General features: G+C 40.2%; 1 protein-coding gene across 1 annotated transcript in view; it reads right to left on the reverse strand.

The window, feature by feature from the left end:
* The window catches only part of LOC109899106 (neuroendocrine convertase 2), a 74,316-nt gene that overhangs the window by 40,803 nt on the left and 10,076 nt on the right, over window positions 1-23,437 (reverse strand). The window contains exons 2-5 of the mRNA XM_020494161.2: window positions 18,026-18,130; window positions 3,903-4,016; window positions 3,361-3,469; window positions 1,701-1,738 (exon numbers count right to left, since the gene is read on the reverse strand). Of these exons, the coding sequence (XP_020349750.1) occupies window positions 1,701-1,738; window positions 3,361-3,469; window positions 3,903-4,016; window positions 18,026-18,130 (366 nt within the window). The remainder of the gene's footprint in view (window positions 1-1,700; window positions 1,739-3,360; window positions 3,470-3,902; window positions 4,017-18,025; window positions 18,131-23,437) is intronic.

Consider the following 23,437-nt stretch of genomic DNA (forward strand, 5'->3'; position numbering starts at 1 on the left):
CCCCGTTCACAGGCAATAAGTAAACACACACACACACACACACACACACACACAGGAATCATGCATGAACCACAAAGTTTATGACAGTTTGAAGCTTTTCCAATATCCTCAGAGTGAAAGAAAATTGTTGACATTAATTAATCTCTCTCCCTTCCTCTCTCTCCCTCCCTCCCTCTCTTTTGCAGTCTCATCTCTCACCTTCTCATTTCGGAAGCTCTAAATCTTTCCAATATGAAAATAAATATAAAATGGTATGGAGGAAAGGCTGTGTGTGTGTGTGTGTGTGTGTGTGTGTGTGTGTGTGTGTGTGTGTGTGTGTGTGTGTGTGTGTGTGTGTGTGTGTGTGTGTGTGTGTGTGTGTCAAACTACACTTATGCAGCAAACCTTTCAGTGCTGTTCATTACTGTGTTTCTATAAGAGAACACATTATTGGATGGTGCTGTTTTACAAAAGACTGTTTCCCTGTATCAGCAATGGACTGCTATAAAGCCTCTGTCATTGGCTCAGATCTGACACGATAAGAATCACAGCTCTCACTATCAGTCAAAGCAAAACAGCCATTTCAGGATTTCAGAATTTGGCCATTTAACACTGCACACTGAGCTTGTTGAGTACATAGCCCGGAGATGTTCATTAGTACTGCAATGTTAATAGTCAGTGTTAAATAATATGTTTTGTAATGTGAGTTCTATTTTTACATTTACATTTGAGTAATTTAGCCGATGCTCTTATCCATTGTTACTTACAATTAGTGCATTCATCTTAAAATAGTTAGGAGAGACACCAACATATCACAATCGTATCAATTATATTTTCCCTCAACAAGGTATTTATAAGCAAAGTCAGTGCTACTTTCACGCCCTGACCTTGTATTCTTTGTTTTCTTTATTATTTTGGTTAGGTCAGGGTGTGACATGGGTGATATGTGTGTTTTTGTCTTATTCTATGGTGTTTTTACCGTCTAGGGTTTTTTGTAGATTTATGGGGTTGTTTTCATCATGTTTATCGTTGTCTCTGATTGGGAACCATATTTAGGCAGCCATCGTCTTTGGGTATTTCGTGGGTTATTGTCTATGTGTAGTTGCCTGTGTCAGCACTCGTTATCATTGCGGCATGTTTGTTTTTTTGTTTAAGTGTTCTTTGTGTTTTTCGTCATTCAATAAAAGAATGGATCCACACCACGCTGCGCTTTGGTCCCCTCCATACGACGATCGTGACAGCTACTAGGAAAAGACAAGTGACATTTCTGGGGGGAGGTGAGCGTGGTGAGAGTTATTTAAGATACACTTCAAAGATGTAGTTCCTTACTTTTACTCCTTCCTCTTTTCCCTCTTTCTGGCCAGCGACACTGACAGTTCTTTGAGGTGTTATTATCAGTATTCTGAAGTTGGAGCCTCACATTATGCGGCGCTAGCTACCCTGGCATTATCTGTGCTAGTGACAGATCGGCCTGCCTTCCCGCCTGCCACAGTGCTGAGCCCATTAACATTAAACAGCTTGGTTGGCTGGCTGCCCGTCTCCCTGTCCTCAAAGGACACAAGGAGACTTGCCAACCATGAAGGAAACTTGGAATACACCTGCCACTGGCACTGGCACTCAACAACAGACCAGCCAAAAACGGCACTTCAAAGCGAGATTTTATTTCAGAACAGCAATACAGGGAATTATTGGAGAATATTGTGAAATTATCAAGTACTTACGTAGTTTGATGCAAGATCTGGGTGGAGATAATCGATCCCTGTAACATAATTTCAACAGAAATTTATGAGGTAATGCTCCAATTTCTTCTTCAAAAGAATACAGGTCTTGAGGGGAGATTTGGACTTTTATAAGAAAATCTGAAACAGGGAATGGTGACTTTGATTTTACATTGTACTTATTACATTTGAATTGGGAGCTGGTCTGTACATGTATGCTGTACATGTCATTTACTTAAAAGTTAGTGGCTTGCGAAGGTATTCACCCCCTTGGCATTTTTCCTATTTTGTGGCCTTACAACCTGGAATTAAAATAGATTTTGGGGGGGAATGTATCATTTGATTTACACAACATGCCTATCACTTATCACCACATGCCTAAAATGAGATAAAAGACAAAAAAACTGAACTTGAGCGTGCATAACTATTCAGCCCCCTTGGAGTAGTCTTGGAGTATGTCTCTATAAGCTTGGCACATCTATCCACTGGGATTTTTGCCAATTCTTCAAGGCAAAACTTTTTTCTTTAAGCAATGGCTTTTTTTGGCCACTCTTCTGTAAAGCCTAGCTGTGTGGCATGTACGGTGTAAAGTGGTCCTATGGACAGATACTCCAATCTCCGCTGTGGAGCTTTGCAGCTCCTTCAGGGTTATCTTTGGTCTCTTTGTTGCCTCTCTGATTAATGCCCTCCTTGCCTGGTCCGTGAGTTTTGTTGGGCAGCCCTCTCTTGGCAGGTTTGTTATGGTATTCTTTCCATTTTATAATAATGGATTTAATGGTGCTCCGTGGGATGTTCAAAGTTTTGGATATTTTTTTATAACCCAACCCTGATCTGTACTTCTCCACAACTTTGTCCCAGACCTGTTTGGAGAGCTCCTTGTTTTTCATGGTGCCACTTGCTTAGTGGTGCCCCTTGCTTAGTGGTGTTGCAGACTCTGGGGCCTTTCAGAACAGGTGTATATATACTGAGATCATGTGACAAATCATGTGACACTTAGTTTGACAGGTTGTAATGCAACAAAATAGGAAAAACACCAAGGGAGATGAATACTTTTGCAAGGCACTGTAATTAGTTAATTAACCACATGTAGATACCTTGTCACAATGAACTATAATTAACCACAATAACAAGTGGATGAATATGAACTTTCAAGCTATTTCTAATCAAAATACAATGAAGTAGCCACCGATGGTTACCGATGGCTACCAACTCTGGTCTTGAAGAGCTACAGGGTGTAAAGCAGGGGTATCAAACATACAGCCCCTGGCCTGTGGGTGAATTGACAAAATAAAAAAATAACGTCAATCTATATTTAATTACTAAAACCAAATCGAAACTGTGTAGAAATTATAGTTGCTCTACATTATACATTCTCTTAACTCTGTTCAGCTTGCTAGCAATCACCGAAAAGAAAGCTCAACAGTGACAAAAATTCAAAAAAACATTGAAGACTTTTAATAGTTGCACATTTTGACAGTAAGGAAATATAACCTAATTTTCAACCATCCGGCACTTGGTGAAGACCGAATGTGGCCCCCGGGCAAAATGAATTTGACACCCCTGGTGTAAAGAATTTAACTCCAGCCCAGAACTACACTCCCAGTGATGATCTCTACTGAGATAGTGATACAACTTCAACTGTAAGGCCTATACCGGTACCTACCATCGTCCATGATAGCTATGGTGATGCCTCTCCCGGTGTAACCCAGTCCCCAAGCCTCAGCCACATTCAGGTCGAGTCCGGGGGTCCCATCAGCCTGGCCAGTGTTGATCTAATTTGTCACACAAACAATATGGAGACAGGCCATGATGCAGGACACCCAGCCAAGGAGTCATTAGAGAACTACTCAACATGGAGGAAGATAAGGGGAAGGAAGAGGGAGGAAGAGATGAGGTGTGGAGGATGAGAGGGAGAGGGAAAAGCAAATGTCACGGATATGGTACTTTGCTGGGAACCTACTGGGGAGCGTTTAATCTGACAAGTGGAATAAAGGAAGGCACATTGGCCCCGGAGGGTCAGGGTAAACATTGGGGGAGTGGGCTGCATGAACGGGGAGATGAGATGGCATGGGCAATATTGACTGGCCTAATGAAAAGACATCATCTCCATAGGAGGAGCAGCAGTGAATATGTCTGGGATCAGTGATCAGTTTGTAAGATAACATAATTGAGGCTGATATGAAATGATGAATGATGACTACTCACCAGATACCACTGTTTGCTGAATAGGGGGTCGGTCATTTTGATATAAATTTCATCAATGCTTCTGTACCCTCTCTTCTGTCGGCCGAAACCCTCTTGGTCCAACACATTCTTTACCTGAGGAAGGAAATGCAAATATCACACCATGAGCCCTTAATATTGAGAGTCATCAGAATCAATATAGTCAGTGTATAATAAGAATGTACGTCAGTATGTATATTGTAACTGTACAATAAAACTCACTTATAAACACTTTACCTAGAAAGTAATTTGTTTAACTGTAGACAGTGTACATTGGAGAGAATTTATGCTAATTCGATAGAGATGAACACATTCAAAGGGAATGTTATTAATTGGCATAACGTTGTATCTTTTAAATCAAAGCACATTGGTACATTGGAACTACACGTGGGTTTAAAAGTACATCCCTAATGCCCTCCCACGTCCAGCTGTGTGTAAGGGAGGAGGACGTCACATTAAACAGGCTAATTCTATTTGTCCTAGTCTGAATCATCTAAATCATACCGGGCCTACACCTGGGGCCGTGGGTCCCTACAGTACCACAACACACACACATAGAGACTGTTTCAGATGGTGTCCTTGCAAACAAAATAACATCCCAATTGGCCTGACAAAGTCCTTGTGTTTATTCCCATCATCAAAGACACTTTAGATAAAAGAGAATTATGATTTTTACTAAAGAGCTTATTCACGGCTGCAATGTGGACCCTTTATGCAAAAACAGGATCAACATCAGAGGGTGTTTTTTTTCATGATATCATCAAGATTTACAATGGTGTTTCTGAAGGAGAGGTTTGTTAATATCTGGGTTATATAATCTGATCTAATCAAGATAAACTGGAAACAAACAGTATTCAACATGAAAGGTAGACATTAATGATCTAGTGAAGGGGCAGTGTGTTTTCCAGGATGCAATGTAATTTAAGCCTATTTAGCATTTAGTCCAAAAATCCCATTAGGAAACAATTGAACTGTCAAGCATTAAAAGCAGAGGTATCTCCACATCTGCAAATGTATTAAAATCCACACGCTTTCGTCTATCATTTACTGTACAGCAAAATGCACAATATCATCATCAATAAAATGGATGCAGTCTGAAAATATAACCAATTACTGCTACATGAACTTGCAACCTGGCTGAATATTTTATTGGACCTCATCTAACAGATAAAAGCCTTGAATCATCTGCCCTTCTCAGCGACACTGAGGAAGTCAAATTAAGGTAAAGAAAGGTGTAGCAATGAAGATGAATCAGACAGCGATCAGAGCCAAATCAAGTGCCTGTATAGTAATGCTTTATTCTATCTCCAGCCCTATCTGGAAGTTATTAGAGAGAGAAAAGGACCTTGCTCTACTTGTCACCAGCTACTCAAGGACACCGTAATTTAGTTGGAAGGTTTAGAACTCCTTGCTCAGAATGACTGGTACAGTACACAGTGCTGTCTTAAGACAAGCTCTAAAAACGTATCTCTCTCCTGCTAACAGCTTATCCGGAAATTGAATTAACATGATTTTGCATAATCTCAGGTTACGTTTTCATCACAACGCTACAAATGAATTCAAAATATTTCAATTCCCTTTAAAGACTTGACTTAAAATATAACAACTTGCAGCTATTGGTAAAATATTGCCCAATAGTGATTCAACCATTTCTAGGTTACCTATTACTATGATTTTAAGTTACTAATATTGAATAAACCCACTGTCAATATTTGTTTTCAACTGCGTGCTTGTTGAAAATAGTCAGATATGGAATGAGAGAAAGTCCCCCCAGTGTTTAAATGGGCAAACACACATGGTGGAGAGTGAGCGGACTAGTCATCGTCCGATGTTTTTTTACCAGCATAGATAAGGGATCAGCCATTAAGCCTGCTCTTTACAAGACTAGAAGATACAAACTCAGCAAAAAAAGAAATTTCCCTTTTTCAGGACCCTGTCTTTCAAAGATAATTCGCAAAAATCCAAATAACTCCCCAAATCTTCATTGTAAAGGGTTTAAACACTGTTTCCCATGCTTGTTCAATGAACCATAAACAATTAATGAACATGCACCTGTGGAACGGTCATTAAGACACTAACAGCTTACAGACAGTAGGCAATTAAGGTCACAGTTATGATTACTTAGGACACTAAAGAAGCCTTTCTACTGACTCTGAAAAACACCAAAAGAAAGATGTCCAGGGTCCCTGCTCATCTGCATGAACATGCCTTAGGCATGCTGCAAGGAGGCATGAGGACTGCAGATGTGGCCAGGGCAATAAATTGCAATGTCTGTACTGTGAGACGCCTAAGACAGCGCTACAGGGGGGACAGGGGGGACAGCTGATCATCCTCGCAGGAGGAGACCACGTGTAACAACACCTGCACAGGATCGGTACATCCGAACATCACACCTGCGGGACAGGTACAGGATGGCAACAACAACTGCCAGAGTTACACCAGGAACACACAATCCCTCCATCAGTGCTCAGACTGTCCACAATAAGCTGAGAGGCTGGACTGAGGGCTTGTAGGCCTGTTGTAAGGCAGGTCCTCACCAGCCATCACCGGCAACAACGTCGCCTATGGGCACAAACCCACCATCACTTGACCAGACAGGACTGGCAAAAAGTGCTCTTCACTGACGAGTCACGGTTTTGTCTCACCAGGGGTGATGGTCGGATTCGCGTTTATCGTTGAAGGAATGAGCGTTACACCAAGGGATGTACTCTGGAATGGGATCGATTTGGAGGTGGAGGGTCGTCATGGTCTGGGGCGGTGTGTCAGAGGATCATCGAACTGAGCTTGTTGTCATCTCAATGCTGTGCGTTACAGGGAAGAAATCCTCCTCCCTCATGTGGTACCCTTCCTGCAGGCTCATCCTGACATGACCCTACGGCATGATAATGCCACCAGCCATACTGCTCATTCTGTGCGTGATTTCCTGCAAGACAGGAACAGTGATCTGCCATGGACAATGAAGAGCCCCGATCTCAATCCCATTGAGCACGTCTGGGACCTGTTGGATCGGAACGTGAGGGCTAGGACCATTCCCCCCAGAAATGTCTGGGAGCTTGCAGGTGCCTTGGTGGAAGAGTGCGGTAACATCTCACATCAAGAACTGGCTAATCTGGCACCGTCCACAAGGAGGAGATGCACTGCAATACTTAATGCAGCTGGTGGCCACACCAGATACTGACTGTTACTTTTTATTTTGACCCCCCCTTTGAGCAGGGATACATTATTCAATTTCTGTTAGTCACATGTCTGTGGAACTTGTTCAGTTTATGTCTCAGTTGTTGAATCTTGTTTTGTTCAAACAACTATTTACACATGTTAAGTTTGCTGAAAATTAATGCAGTTGACTGTGAGAGGATGTTTTTTTTGTTGCTGAGTTTACTGTTGTCTTTAAAAGGGACCAAGCCCATAAACAAATTTGTCTTTTTTTATTGCCTAAGTACCTGCAACAGATATACGTAGCACTCAGTATGATTCCATGACAATCCTATGTTACAGAAAAAAAGGTTAAGCATTTTGTCACAAAAGGATTGCAGACTCAGTCAGACGCATTGTATGTTTTGTATACTGTATACCGTTTCCTTTAGCTACAGTAAACTGTCCAACAACATACATGGAAAATAGATTCGTGTAGACTTTAAAGTAACCACCCATCTTCCTTCATCTCTCTCCCTTTCTCCTTCAATTTGCCTATCTCCCTCCATCTTCCTCCATCCATCCATCAATCCATCAGCGGTTCTTTCCATTACATCACTGGTGTTTCCCTCGAGACGGCCCTCGCATCATCAGACGGAGCCAGCGCCCCGCCACCCTCTCTGCTCCCCACCCACTCTCTGCCTGCTCCTTGTTCCAGCTGCATGCTAGAAATGCCAACAACCCAGACATAATTTCAAAGGGCTGTGCTGTACTCCTTTATTTCTCTATCGCTCGCTCCCTCCCTTTCTCTCTCTCTAAATCATCTCTATTTCAGAGCACCAAGATACAGCACATTTAGATGGGTTAATTCCCTTCAAACATGTTATTCTGTCTCAACAAGGGGTGGATTTTTTTTAAATGTCTTGTGATATCAAAGATGGTATAAAGTACAAAGATAGTGTACCTTTTACATTCTTGGTCAGAAATGTAGGCCAATGGATTATAATTGAAAGGTCATATTCATCTAGTGGAACGAATGTCATGATATGAAAGGACAGGGAAGAGGGATCATGTAAAAATGAAGACACATGCAGATGTGTCACAGACCTGTAGTTAACTTGAGGTAAAAGTTGCACTTAACCAGATCTAGAATCACATTAGCCAACCCCCAACCTTTTGGAGAGATGGAAAAACATCCAGAAACTCCTAATCAATACTTAAGTCAACAAGCCACTTAAAAATATTTTGATGGGCTGGCTTGCTGGATGATCAGGATGACTCCTTGTGTCGGTTTAAATACATTTTCAGAGGCTCATGAATACAGTAAAATTACACCAACCTGGGTATTTGTTTTCTAATTCAGATGAATGACAATGACCTGAAAAGAAAATCTAATTTCATAACACAAGAGTGGCAAAAAGGACAGTTTCTTTCAAAGCAATCGAAAGGCTCATACAATCCATTGTGCTAGGAGAAACATACAAAAGACAACAGAATAACCAGCTAGTAATACTTCAAAGGAGATGGAGGCAGCAACAATTTGCTGCTAACCTTTCCCAACACTTCAGAACCCCAAAAAATCTAAAACCCATAACTGCAGGACCACATAGGATCATGTCAAGCAGACAGCTGATTAAAACAGAGCATCCCAGATGTAGATCTGCTTGTGTTAGTGCTGTTTTATGTCCATTTGCCGGATTAGTGATCTGAAGTGGCTCACATTCATATCTTCATACATTATTTACTCACATAGCTGAACTTTCTGCTGTGCCACAAAGTCTGTAGCATTAGTAAAAGTCCCCTACAGATGCATTTACTCATCTCTGTACTTAGCAAAAGAGTGTCATCTGCACTGCTATTTTAGATATCAGTTAATCTGACTATTCTCTCATTATTGATTTGATTGACCTATTTCAGCAATTTGAGGGATTTCTGTATAGTTGTCTAATGTTGGTGGAGAATATTATACTCCTGAATCACTATGATGAATATAATAGTTTTACTTGAGTGTATTTTTAACAAAGCTGAGTGTTACTTTGAAGTCCAAAGTGTAGGAATACAGGTGAAATCAGTTATTGACACAGACATGCTGGCGTAGTGATTACTTTCAAAAAAGCTATTATTACAATACCCTAAAAAGCCTGCCCCCCCCCCCCCCCCCCAAAGAAAAGCTAAATAAATGATGTCTATTTGTTTGGCTCGTGGCCCACCACTTAGATTATATTTTGGCCCACCAAGCCCAAAGGTTTGAGCACCCTTTCTGTATAGCCTTGCTCAGTGTATAATATATCATAATGATTGTGGTTAGGCCTGCCTATTGCATCTTCGACCAAATTGCTTTCGCCCTTAAACACAGAAATTGCATTCCATATTCCTGATAAAAGCAACCCGTTCATGAAGAAGCACTGATATTGTGCTCTTCTTTTCAACCGCTGAATAAAATCTGCAGCAGTTTTGAGGCCATTTCTATATGCTTGGTGTAACCTATTTTAGGTGCCTATTTGATGTAGGCATTCTTTTCAAGTCAGTAACCAGGGGCTGTCGATGCCTTTTTCACCTTTACGGTATATCTATGTGAATAAACTTGGCTAGATAGTGAAATATTTAACGTTAAACCTCTTTGATGTTAAATACCATATATTGGGGACTTCTAGCAGTTCTGCACCAGTTCCGACTGACATTTTTGTGTACAAAGCGCTCTGTGAACCTCAGAGTCCAGTGCCTTATAGTGCCAGAAAACCCCATCGGTCTGCTCTCCAGTTACCACTCTGTCAGTGGAGCTGACTTGAACTGTCAGGTTTCACACCCAACACTTGCATATGGTGTGACACTTGCATATGGAGTGACGTGTCACATTTTCTGTCCTATCCGTACAAAGAATCGATTTGCTCTCCCTTGGATCGATGGAGCCCAACCTGCGAGATAGCTCAAGAAAGGGGGCAGTCTAGCAATCATAATCTCATTTTGCTGTGATATTCCTAGCTGGATTTAGAGCTCTCAACATGATAATAATAATAATTTCATAGAATTGAAAAACAACCACTTTCTCTTGGTCACAGAGGGATGTAATAACGTTGTGTGTGTGAAGACGAAGTTGTAACGACTCTGCAGACTTTCAAATGGTGTTTGTCTCTGCATTGCTCTGAGGAGGCTTGGCAGATAATGCTCCGTCGTCAATTACAGTGCCTTCAGAAAGTATTCGCCCCTTGACCCCCTCCAAATTTAGTTGTGTTACAAAGTGGGATTAAAATGGATTTAATGTCATCTTTGGTCAACGATCTACACAAAATACTCCGTAATGTCAATTTTCTTATGAGAAATATCACATTAATATATCTTGATTAGATAACTATTCACCCCCCTGAGATAATGCATGTTAGAAACACATGTGGCATTGATTACAGCTGTGAGTCTTTTTGGGTAAGTCTCTAAGAGCTTTGCACACCTGGATTATACAATATTTGCCCATTTCTATTTTCAAAATTCTTTGGAACATTTACATTTTAAAAAGTCTCATAAATCCATGTATTAAAGGCATCACAATAAATCCATTATTTATTTTAGACAGGTCTAAAGAAACACACTACATTTTCCTCATATTATATTTCAGAAGAACAAAATAGCATTCTCTGAGTTGTCCTTATGTTAGGCCCTGATCTGGCTATGCCATATGGCTGTGGGCTACACTAGTTAAAACCTGTTGAGGCTAGGGGGCAGTATTTGCTCTGGTGTGCCCAGAGTAAATGGCCACCTACTCTTTCCCAGATGGGAATATATGCATAGTATTATTACTGTTGGTTAGAAAACACTCTGAAGTTTCTAAAACTGTTTGAATTATGTCTGTGAGTAAAACAGAACTCATATGGCAGACAAAATCCTGAGAAAAAAATCCATACAGGAAGTGAGAACTCAATATAGAAAACAGTGCCATTGGATGTCCATGTTAGATATGGATGAGCATGCACTTCCTAGGGCTTCCACAAGATGTCATCGTCTTTAGATTCTGGTTGTATGATTCTACTATGAAGGCGGGGCTCATAATAGCTCTTTGTGTGGGTGGTCTGGTAGAAAGCCTCGGTCTCATTACGCGCGGCCACGAGAGATTGTCCTACCGTTCCTATGCTTTTCTTCAGACAATGAAATTCTCCGGTTGGAACCTTATTGCTGATTAATGTTTAAAACATCCTAAATATGGATTGCATACATAATTTGACTTGTTTCTACGACCTGTAATGGAACTTTTTGAGTTTTTGTGTGGAAGAATTGCTCGTGCTTTTTGAGGATTGAATGCTGGGCTGATCAAGCTAACAACAAGTGGCTAAATTATGTGCTTTTTGGAACTTTATGGAAGAAATCAGTCATTTGTTGTCGAACTGGGATTCCTGAAACTAACGTCTGATGAAGATATTCAAAGGTAAGTGAATATTTATAGTGTTTTTGTAGCTTCTGTTGACGCCAAAATGGCGGCTATTTCTTTGGGTTCTGAGCGCCGTTCTCAGATTTTTCTGTAAAAAAAATATAATAATCTGACACAGTGGTTGCATAGAGGATACATTTATCTTTAATTCTGTGAATAACACTTGCATCTTTTATCAATGTTTATTGTGAGAATTTCTGCAAAATCACCGGATGTTTTGGAATCAAAACATTTCTGCACGTAATGCGCCAATGTAAACTGAGATTTTTATATATATATATATATATATGCACATTATCGAACATAACACACAATACATGTATAACATGATGTCCTATGAGTGTCATCTGATGGAGATAATCAAAGGTTAGTGATTAATTTTGTCTATATTTATGCTTTTGTGACTGAAATACCGCTCTGTGTGTTTTGAATTTGGTGGTCATCTAACATAAATATATGTTGTGTTTTCGCTGTAAAACATTTAAAAAATCAGTCACGATGGGTAGATTATTAATTTACTCACTCACATGGCTCTTCGTCACGTGTTCAGGTCTTTCTCACAAGCTACAAGTGAAGACAGTCCAAATGTATTTTTCGTCAGCCAAGTAGGCCTACCAAACCGTAAAAGCACTAACCTATGTCAATCTACTATCCCCCATAGTACAAAAGTTGACCTATTCTGTGCGAGAAATAAATATTCCAAACATAGTCTGGGATAGTTGTGGAATGCGATCGATCCCAAATGAATACAACTACTAGCATAAAATAACTGTATTAAGTATTGAGCCTGAGGAAAAAAATAAGAATGTTTAGCTTAAAATGATAAACTATTAGGATATTACTTCAAATCATACGTGCAGCAATGCACAAACAGCAGTAGGCTATAAGAATGAATGTTCCATTGGCAGGAAAACACCATTCTCAAATATGACCACAAATATGATTATGCATGAATTGCTTTTATTATAAAGTTGCATTTTTATGGTGAAAATTGTCTTCCCCAAACTTGAAACGTATGGCTGCATATGTATGCCAGATATGCTCTACACCCCCTGTAAAGGGGATTCATGTACTTTAATTTAAGAAGTTATTTGGCCACTTTTGTGGTAATCTTAACATATAGGTCTTAGGGCTTGGCTAACTGTTCCAAATGTCCAAACTGATTTTGGTAAAAGGGCTTTCATGTACTCTGCGCCATCGGTTTGGAATGCCTTACAAAATACTTTTAAACCTGAAACACTTGTCCCTATTGATGAAGGATTTTGAGGCTGATTCCCTGACCTGTCAATGTTTTTAATTGGATGTTTATTGATTTTGTTATACTTTTGTGAATTCAATCTTTTTTTACTAGATTACCTGTAGTTTTCATGATGTCTGTCTGGTCTTTGTGTAATGACTTGGTGCTGTCTATCTTGGCCAGGATGCTCTTGAAAAAGAGATTTCAAATCTCAATGAGCCCTTCCTGGTTAAATAAAGGTTAAATAAAAGATAAATAAAACTTGATTTGAAAAAGTCGCAAAAAAAGAATGTGCTGTTTGCCTTAAAATGGGCATAATTCACAAGTGATAGGCTAATATTGTCACCCATCACACTATTCTTATTTGAATCTTGTTTGCACATATACTAAATAATATATGTGTGAAACTAGTTTTGATTTAGAATGGACCATTATCATGCACCTGTCACAAAACAGGGGCAGCGGAAAAAAACGATATGTCATCTATGCACTTAAATAGCGAATGGTGGATGCTTTTCACGTGGTCCATTTACATGCCAGCCAGGTAGGCTATACTCCTGTTGAAAAGATAAGTCATGTGCTTAATATTAGGAAAGTTGAGAAATAAATATAGTAGGCCTAGCCTGTAGGACGCTGATAGGATCCTCCTCTTTTTTAATAGAGGCCATCACACTGTTTTCTCACGCAATTGCATAACCTATAGAAATGTTGAGTAACATAAGCTCATGGGCTCTCATGAAGGGCTTGATTAAATTTTCGCTAACATTTGCATTGTTGTCAGAGTGATTAGAGGGACAATAGAGTGCAGGGTTACAGGCAGTTAGCAAGTTTGGTAGGCTACTACTGACCAGCAGCATCAGAACTTGAAGAAGCCTAATTACCATCACTAAATGGTCACCTGGAATTTGACTGCTTTCAAGATAGTAATAGTGTCTCCATAACAGCCCTAAGCATGATGCAGCTCCCACCATGCTTGAAAATATGAAGAGTGGTAATCAGTGATGTGTTGTGTTGGATTTGCCTAAAACAACGCTTTGTATTCAGGAAAAAAAGAACATGTATTTGACACAATATTTTCAGTATAACTTAAGTGCCTTGTTGCAAACAGGATGCATGTTTTGGAATATAGCTTCCTTCTTTTCACTCTGCCATTTAGTTTATTATTGTGGCGTAATTACGATGTTTTCAGTTATCTCATTTCACAAGCATTAAACTCTGTAACTGTTTTAAAATCACCATTGGCCTCATGATTAAATCCATGAGCAGTTTCCTTCCTCTCTGGAAACTGAGTTAGGAAGCAGGCATGTATCCTTTTAGGTGTACTGATACACCATCCAAAGCCTAATAAATAACTTCACCATGCTCACAGGGATATGGAGCTTCTCTCATCTACCAATAGGTGCCTTTCTTTGCGAGCCATTGAAAAACCTCCCTGGTCTTTGTGGTTGAATCACAACTCGATTGAGGGACCTTACAATTATTTGTATGTGTCGGGAACAGAGATGGGGTAGTCTTTCAAAAAATTCAAAAAGCATGTTAGCCACTATTATTGAACACAGAATGGGTCCATGCAACTTATTATGTGATTTGTTAAGCACATATTTACTCTTGACGTTATTTAGTCGTGCCATAACAAAGGGGTTGAATACTTATTGACTCAAGACATTTCAACTTTTCATTATATATTAATTAAAAAAATGTTTAAAAAAGGGATCAAAAGGTCATTGTCATGACGTTGGCCTGGGGGTAGGTTTATGACAGTCATGAATACCTCTTCCACCCCTTTTCCTCTCTCTACCCTACTGATGTTACATTTGCAAAACCCTTGGTTAACATAGAGATTCTGGGAACATCAGAAGGTGGGGGGGAAATGAACTATATTCTGGTAATCCGACCAATTCAACATATGCAGTGGTACTCAATGAATATGATGTCAGTTCGGTTGTCATCTGAGACATTCTCATCAATGATAAGATGACATTAACTCAACAAAAAAAAAAGTCTACACATCAGAGTTATCGGATTCAAATGGAATTGTTGTTCAATTTAAATGTTTGAATATGAAATTATTCATGATGGGATTAAATGTGATTTTAGCTTCTAAAATGTGAGATTTGGGTTTTCATAAGGTTAGGGCTATGCTCAATCAGTGGCCCGCCCGTGTGAAGGGACATGGGCTATAAACCTTTTCAAACACGCCCTCCTCTCTTCCTATATAAAGCCTTGATGACAATGTAACCTCCTGTTCCGAGGATGTGAGGACGACGGTCCGATGTCAGAATGGTTCAGATAATAACCACAGAACGAAGCCAACATCAGTGTGAGCTTTGGTTGTGAATGGTATGAACTTTTAACTCTTATTCACTACAGAAGTGGTACCTCCTAGCCGTTGAGTTAGCAACAGCAGCTGCAAACCCAGGTCACGAAGGAACCGACAGAGTATCCCATCTACCACACAATGACGTTACTACAACGTATCCAATTGAACACCAGAGACATTCTTCAAAGGACAAAGGACTCGGTTTGGCAACACGGCCTTCCATCTACCACCAACCTACCGAAGCGCAGCTCAGAGTAAATATTTATTGCATTTTCCTTTTCCAAATGGGTGATAAGATACTGTATTTACAATAGCACAGCTTTGCCCTTTGTTCCTCAGTCTTCCCGCTCTTTCACTCAAACCCAGCCCCTTTTTCTTTTGTGTAACAAGCTGTTATATCTGTTCCGCCCGCTAGGGACGTTTTCCTTTATGACATAATTTGTAATCGAGTTATGATTAATTATGTGTATGTGTAATTCTGTAATTCAATTTTCAGATGAGACTGAATTAAGGTGACGGTTAATATTGACTGCTATTGATGTTAAATATTACTAGGTCTTTAAGAGTTTATTCGGAAGATAACAGCTCTATAAATATTATTTTGTGGTGCCCCGACTCTCTAGTTAATTACATTTACATGATTAGCTCAATCAGGTAATATTAATTACGGAGAATTTATTTTATAGAATAGCATGTCATATCACTTAATCCGGCATAGCCAAAGACACAACAGTCATTATGGGGTATTGTGTGTAGATCAGTGGCACAAAATTACAATTTAATCCATTTCAAATTCAGGCTGTAACACAACAAAATGTGGGAAAAGTAAATGGGTGTAAATACTTTCTGAAGGCACTGTATATGAAATGGGGAAAAATGTGTACTGTCACTAAATATGATGAGATGTATTTTACAGTTATAAGAAAAGTGAAATATTATAGTAAATCCTATATAATTGAATTGTTACTATATTGTTACTATATTTCATTTCCATAATTTCAAGCCCTATTCACCCACCATGCTTTTTCATATTTTCATAATATTTGTACTACGGTAGGTACTTGAGCTTATGTCCTCGAAAGTGATTACACCTCAACAATGTATAACATTTTTACCAGAAAGGTGAGTTCCAGACCATTCTAGAACTATGCAGCATTATGAGATCTTGAGACTATTAAATCTTCATTTTTGTCCAAATGTAGATGTTGACACGGCCTTGTTCTGTTCAATGTCCTCTACCTATATAGTACTCTAAATACCCAAATTAATATTGTTAAGTTCAAAAGAAAACAAAATAAAAATTACTTACACCATCCAAACCAATGAGGGTTCGGAATATTAAAGCCAATTATCTCAAACATATTTTTGAAGATAGAACCTTATAATCCAATGCTCTTGATTACTAGTTATTGTTTATGGACATCTCATGAAAAAAAATAATTAGGGTTATATCTGTTTAGGTGGAAATCTACATTTTGCAATAACTTTCAAGAGGTTTTAAGAACTGAATTAGTACTTTCATTGTGACACGGGTTGAATGGAATAACACGCTGATGCGAAGTGACTATGCTACTGTAAGAAATCAAACTGACTTCAGCACTATACACACAAGTGTCATGCCCTGATCTGTTTCACCTTTCTTTGTGCTTGTCTCCACTCCCCTCCAGGTGTCGCCCATCTTCCCCATTATCCCATGTGTATTTATAGCTGTGATCTCTGTTTGTCTGTTGCCAGTTCGTTTTGTTTATCAAACCTACTTACCTTCCCCTTGTGCCTGTCTTGTCTATAGTTCCTGGTTTTCTAGTTTGCCCGGTTTTGACATTTCTGTCTGTCCTGACCCTGAGCATGCCTGCCGTCCTGTACCTTTGCCGCACTACTCTGTATTACTGACTTCTTCCTGACCTGACCCTGAGCCTGCCTGCCGTCCTGTACCTTTGCCGCACTACTCTGTATTACTGACTTCTTCCTGACCTGACTCTGAGCCTGCCTGCCGTCCTGTACCTTTGCCGCACTACTCTGTATTACTGACTTCTTCCTGACCTGACTCTGAGCCTGCCTGCCGTCCTGTACCTTTGCCGCACTACTCTGTATTACTGACTTCTTCCTGACCTGACTCTGAGCCTGCCTGCCGTCCTGTACCTTTGCCGCACTACTCTGTATTACTGACTTCTTCCTGACCTGACTCTGAGCCTGCCTGCCGTCCTGTACCTTTGCCGCACTACTCTGTATTACTGACTTCTTCCTGACCTGACTCTGAGCCTGCCTGCCGTCCTGTACCTTTGCCGCACTACTCTGTATTACTGACTTCTTCCTGACCTGACTCTGAGCCTGCCTGCCGTCCTGTACCTTTGCCGCACTACTCTGTATTACTGACTTCTTCCTGACCTGACTCTGAGCCTGCCTGCCGTCCTGTACCTTTGCCGCACTACTCTGTATTACTGACTTCTTCCTGACCTGACTCTGAGCCTGCCTGCCGTCCTGTACCTTTGCCGCACTACTCTGTATTACTGACTTCTTCCTGACCTGACTCTGAGCCTGCCTGCCGTCCTGTACCTTTGCCGCACTACTCTGTATTACTGACTTCTTCCTGTCCTGACCCTGAGCCTGCCTGCCGTCCTGTACCTCTGCCTGCCCATGTTTGATTTAACAAACTTTTGTTACTTCGACACTGTCTGCACCTGGGTCTTACCTTCAAACCTGATAAGTGTATTACAGCCCAAGCGTCTCCTAATCAGTATATTCATACCGCAGAAGAATGAGTGATTTAAAAAATACTATTGTGTGCCAAGACAAGACGATACCTTTGATAAAAACATTTGTTCTTGGCTAGTTGGTCCGTTGTGGAGCTCGCCTCAAATTTTAATAATTGTTTTGCATTGGCGGGGGATCTGGGCACATATCCATGGGAACCAATGTGTGTGTGTATGTGTGTGTGTGTGTGTGTGTGTGTGTGTGTGTGTGTGTGCAAACATGCATGTGTGCGTGTGTGTTTTACTTACCCTGCGGTCCTTCTCCAGGTGCTGTCTGTGGCGAAGGCTGCGTTTGCTCCTCCTCTGATGGGTGTTCTGGGGGTAGAAGTGAAAAAGACCCTCTCCAAAGGGAAGCTGGGAAAGAGAAAGAAAATGGTGTGAGAGAATGTGAGAAAGAGAGAGGGAGGGATTGAGTGAGAAGTTGGTGGAGGGAGAGGGAAGTTCAAAAGATGACAGGATGGAAAGAAAAATGGGGAAATGAGAAAGAGGGGTTGACAGAGGCAGAGAGAGTGATAGAGAGAGAAGTACACAGGTGAGAAAGTAAAAATGAAGCAATAGACAGAAATATATAAAAAAAGAAAGTAATGGTGTGAGTGACAGGATGAATAGAGAGCAGATGAAAGAGAGAGAGAGAGAGAGAGAGAGAGAGCTACAAGGTCAGCATCAATACATTTTCACTACACAGGGTCTATTTTAAGACAGTGGAGTGCACTGCTGGAATCAACTAGAATAAATCATTGGGGGAAGAACCTAGATGCATGGTATGAGCCATGTCTAAGGCTCCCATTTCAAATTAAATACCTCCATATGCAGTAATAAAGGCTGGCGTGCCAGGTCACTGTTTTTAATTAAACATATTCTTATGGGCTATTCTCATGTGCCAGTCTGATCTATGGGAATCAGTATGCTTATGGAGCTATGGTAATGTCTGATTAGCAGACTTCACTGCAATGGTACAGTACAGTAAGACTGGCCGTAAATAGCCGATATGAGAGGATGTTCAAGAACAAATCCCGGCTTCCCTTTTCACTGGATGTCAGCTACAGTAAATGCTGGTGATTCAAGTCAAATCAAAGGTTATTGGTCATGTACACAGATTTGCAGATGTTATAGCAGGTACACTGAAATGCTTGTGTTTCTAGCTCCTACAGTGCAGTATTGCCTAGCAATAATAAATCAAATAAACGCATAATCCACATGTTCTTTTTTTAAATGAAGATTAATTAATAAATATCAGAATGAGCAATGACCAAAATATGAATATATAAATATAATGGTGTATAAAGTCAGTATGGACAGTATATCAATATAAAAGGTGTGTACAGCATTAGTTACATAAGATGAGTCATGACTAGAATACAGTATATACATATAAAGTGGGTGAAACAGTATGTAAACATTATTAAAGTGACCAGGGTTCAAAGAATATATATATTACTTTCCTTTACTTTCAACCTAATAAATAAAAGGTGACCAGCCATGTACAGTGCCTTGCAAAAAGTATTCATCCCCTTGGAGTTTTTCCTATTTTGTTGCATTACAAGCTGTAACTTAAATATATTTTTATTTGGATTTCATGTAATGGACATACACAAAATAGTTTAAATTGGTGAAGTGAAAAGGAAAATATTTAAAAAAAAATACAAAACGGAAAAGGGGTGCGTGCACATGTATTCCCCACCTTTGCTTTAAAATTCCTAAATAAGATCTGGTGCAACCAATTACCTTCAGATTAGTCACATAATTAGTTAGATTGCACACAAGTGTACTTTATTTAACTGTCACATGATCTCAGTATACAGTGCCTTGCGAAAGTATTAGGCCCCCTTGAACTTTGCAACCTTTTGCCACATTTCAGGCTTCAAACATAAAGATATAAAACTGTATTTTTTTGTGAAGAATCAACAACAAGTGGGACACAATCATGAAGTGGAACGACATTTATTGGATATTTCAAACTTTTTTAACAAATCAAAAACTGAAAAATTGGGCGTGCAAAATTATTCAGCCCCTTTACTTTCAGTGCAGCAAACTCTCTCCAGAAGTTCAGTGAGGATCTCTGAATGATCCAATGTTGACCTAAATGACTAATGATGATAAATACAATCCACCTGTGTGTAATCAAGTCTCCGTATAAATGCACCTGCACTGTGATAGTCTCAGAGGTCCGTTAAAAGCGCAGAGAGCATCATGAAGAACAAGGAACACATCAGGCAGGTCCGAGATACTGTTTTAAAGAAGTTTAAAGCCGAATTTGGATACAAAAAGATTTCCCAAGCTTTAAACATCCCAAGGAGCACTGTGCAAGCGATAATATTGAAATGGAAGGAGTATCAGACCACTGCAAATCTACCAAGACCTGGCCGTCCCTCTAAACTTTCAGCTCATACAAGGAGAAGACTGATCAGAGATGCAGCCAAGAGGCCCATGATCACTCTGGATGAACTGCAGAGATCTACAGCTGAGGTGGGAGACTCTGTCCATAGGACAACAATCAGTCGTATATTGCACAAATCTGGCCTTTATGGAAGAGTGGCAAGAAGAAAGCCATTTCTTAAAGATATCCATAAAAAGTGTCATTTAAAGTTTGCCACAAGCCACCTGGGAGACACACCAAACATGTGGAAGAAGGTGCTCTGGTCAGATGAAACCAAAATTGAACTTTTTGGCAACAATGCAAAACGTTATGTTTGGCGTAAAAGCAACACAGCGCATCACCCTGACACACCATCCCCACTGTCAAACATGGTGGTGGCAGCATCATGGTTTGGGCCTGCTTTTCTTCAGCAGGGACAGGGAAGATGGTTCAAATTGATGGGAAGATGGATGGAGCCAAATACAGGACCATTCTGGAAGAAAACCTGATGGAGTCTGGTTTTCTTCTGGGACGGAGATTTGTCTTCCAACAAGACAATGATCCAAAACATAAAGCTAAATCTACAATGGAATGGTTCAAAATAAACATATCCAGGTGTTAGAATGGCCAAGTCAAAGTCCAGACCTGAATCCAATCGAGAATCTGTGGAAAGAACTGAAAACTGCTGTTCACAAATGCTCTCCATCCAACCTCACTGAGCTCGAGCTGTTTTGCAAGGAGGAATGGGAAACAATTTCAGTCTCTCGACGTGCAAAACTGATAGAGACATACCCCAAGTGACTTACAGCTGTAATCGCAGCAAAAGGTGGCGCTACAAAGTATTAACTTAAGGGGGCTGAATAATTTTGCACACCCAATTTGTCCATTTTTGATTTGTTAAAAAAGTTTGAAATATCCAATAAATGTCCTTCCACTTCATGATTGTGTCCCACTTGTTGTTGATTCTTCACAAAAAAATACAGTTTATATCTTTATGTTTGAAGCCTGAAATGTGGCAAAAGGTCGCAAAGTTCAAGGGGGCCGAATACTTGCGTAAGGCACTGTATATACACACCTGTTCTGAAAGGCCCCACAGTCTGCAACACCACTAAGCAAGGGGCACCACCAAGCAAGCGGCACCATGAAGACCAAGGAGCTCTCCAAACAGGTCAGGGGAAAAGTTGTGGAGAAGTTCAGATCAGGGTTGGGTTATAAAAAAAATATCTGAAATTTTGAACATCCCACAGAGCACCATTAATATCCATTATTTAAAAAATAAAAGAATATGGCACCACAACAAACCTGCCAAGAGAGGGCCGCCCACCAATACCCATGGACCAGGCAAGGAGGGCATTAATCAGAGAGGCAACAAAGAGACCAAAGATACCCCTGAAGGAGCTGCAAAGCTCAACTGCGGAGATTGGAGTATCTGTTCATAGGACCACTTTAAGCCGTATACTCCACAGAGCTAGGCTTTACAGAAGAGTGTCCAGAAAAAAAGCCATTGCTTAAAGAAAAAAATAAGCAAACATGTTTGGTGTTCTCCAAAAGGCATGTAGGAGACTTCCCAAACATATTGAAGAAGGTACTCTGGTCACATGAGTCTAAAATTAATATTTTTGTCCATCAAGGAAAATGCAATTTCTGGCAGAAACCCAACACCTCACATCACCCCGAGAACAGCATCCCCACAGTGAAGCATGGTGGTGGTAGCATCATGCTGTAGGGACGTTTTTACTCAACAGGGACTGGGAAACTGGTCAGAATTGAAGGAATGATGGGTGGTGCTAAATACAGGGAAATTCTTTAGGGGAAACCTGTTTCAGTCTTCCAGAGAATTGAGACTGGGATGGAGGTTCACCTTCCAGCAGAACAATGACCCCAAGCATACTGCTAAAGCAACACTCGAATGGTTTAAGAGGAAACATTTAAATGTATTGGAATGGGCTAGTCAAAGGCCAGACCTCAATCGAATTGAGAATCTGTGGTATGACTTAAAGATTGCTGTACACCAGTGGAACCCAACCAACTTGAAGGAGCTGGAGAGGTATGCCTTGAAGAATGCTCAACTGTTCTGTTTTTTTTGGGTCTAATTTCTTGTTTGTTTCACAATAAAAATATATTTTGCATCTTCAAAGTGGTAGGCATGTTGTGTAAATCAAATTATACAAAACCCTCCAAAATCTATTTTAATTCCAGGTTGTAAGGCAAAAAAAATTGAAAAATGCCAATGGGGGTGAATATCTTCACAAGCCACTGTACAAACGGTACAAACACAGCAAAACGATACAGCCCCTTCAACCTGTGGTAGAGTCGCACTGAACAGGTACAACTCTGGGAGATGACATCTTCAAAGGGGTAACGGCACGGTCAAGGCCAATGCCAATGCCAATAATAACCTTGAACACATGAGTAGTAATCATACTATACTGCAAGTACAATAACATATTCAATGTAATTATTTATATATATATATATATAACATTTCTCCCTCTTAATTTCAATCCCCGCTGTGAGAAAATAACATAAAATTAACAAGTAAACCATATCAGTGTTTTCTTTTCTTTACAACACTTTAGAACTTCTGCTGGTGTTACTGTAAATGTAAACAAACAAAAAATGACAGTCTTTCTTTTGAACTAAGTCTGCTGTGTCACGGTTGTCGTAAGAACGGGACCAAGGCGCAGCGGATATTGAGTTCCACATATTTATTCCAAAGTGAAACATAAGCCAAAACAATAAATCAAATAAACGAACAACGGAACGTGACTACGTGGTGCACATGCACAAACACAAAATAATATCCCACAAACACAGGTGGGAAAAATATCTACTTAAATATGATCCCCAATTAGAGACAATGATTACCAGCTGTCTCTAATTGGGAATCATACAAAAACACCAACATAGAAAACATAAACTAGAAAACAACATAGAAATTAGAACCATAGAGAAACAAGGGCTCTCTATGGTCAGGGTGTGACACTGCTGTTCCAAACAAGCACTAACACCACAAGCCTCTCAGTCTCAACTACAGAGTTAGTTATTTCAGGAGGCTTGTGACTACGCTGTGATCTGCGCAATACTCCTGGTGTGCCACAAGACACAGGTAAGCGTGTCCCAGTGGAGATGGGGGCACAGGAGCGGGTTGGGTGTTTGTGAAAGGAAGTCCATCACCCTCTGCAGGAACCACTGAATCCCCCTGTTCCTCAGATACTGTTTCCTGTGGGGTTTCCACTTGTATACTACCACCCACAGCTGTTCAGTCTGAAAACATGGCATTTTCTTTGTCATAGCACAGGCGA

Source organism: Oncorhynchus kisutch, linkage group LG11 (genome assembly GCF_002021735.2).
Source record: "Oncorhynchus kisutch isolate 150728-3 linkage group LG11, Okis_V2, whole genome shotgun sequence".
Lineage (NCBI taxonomy): Eukaryota > Metazoa > Chordata > Actinopteri > Salmoniformes > Salmonidae > Oncorhynchus > Oncorhynchus kisutch.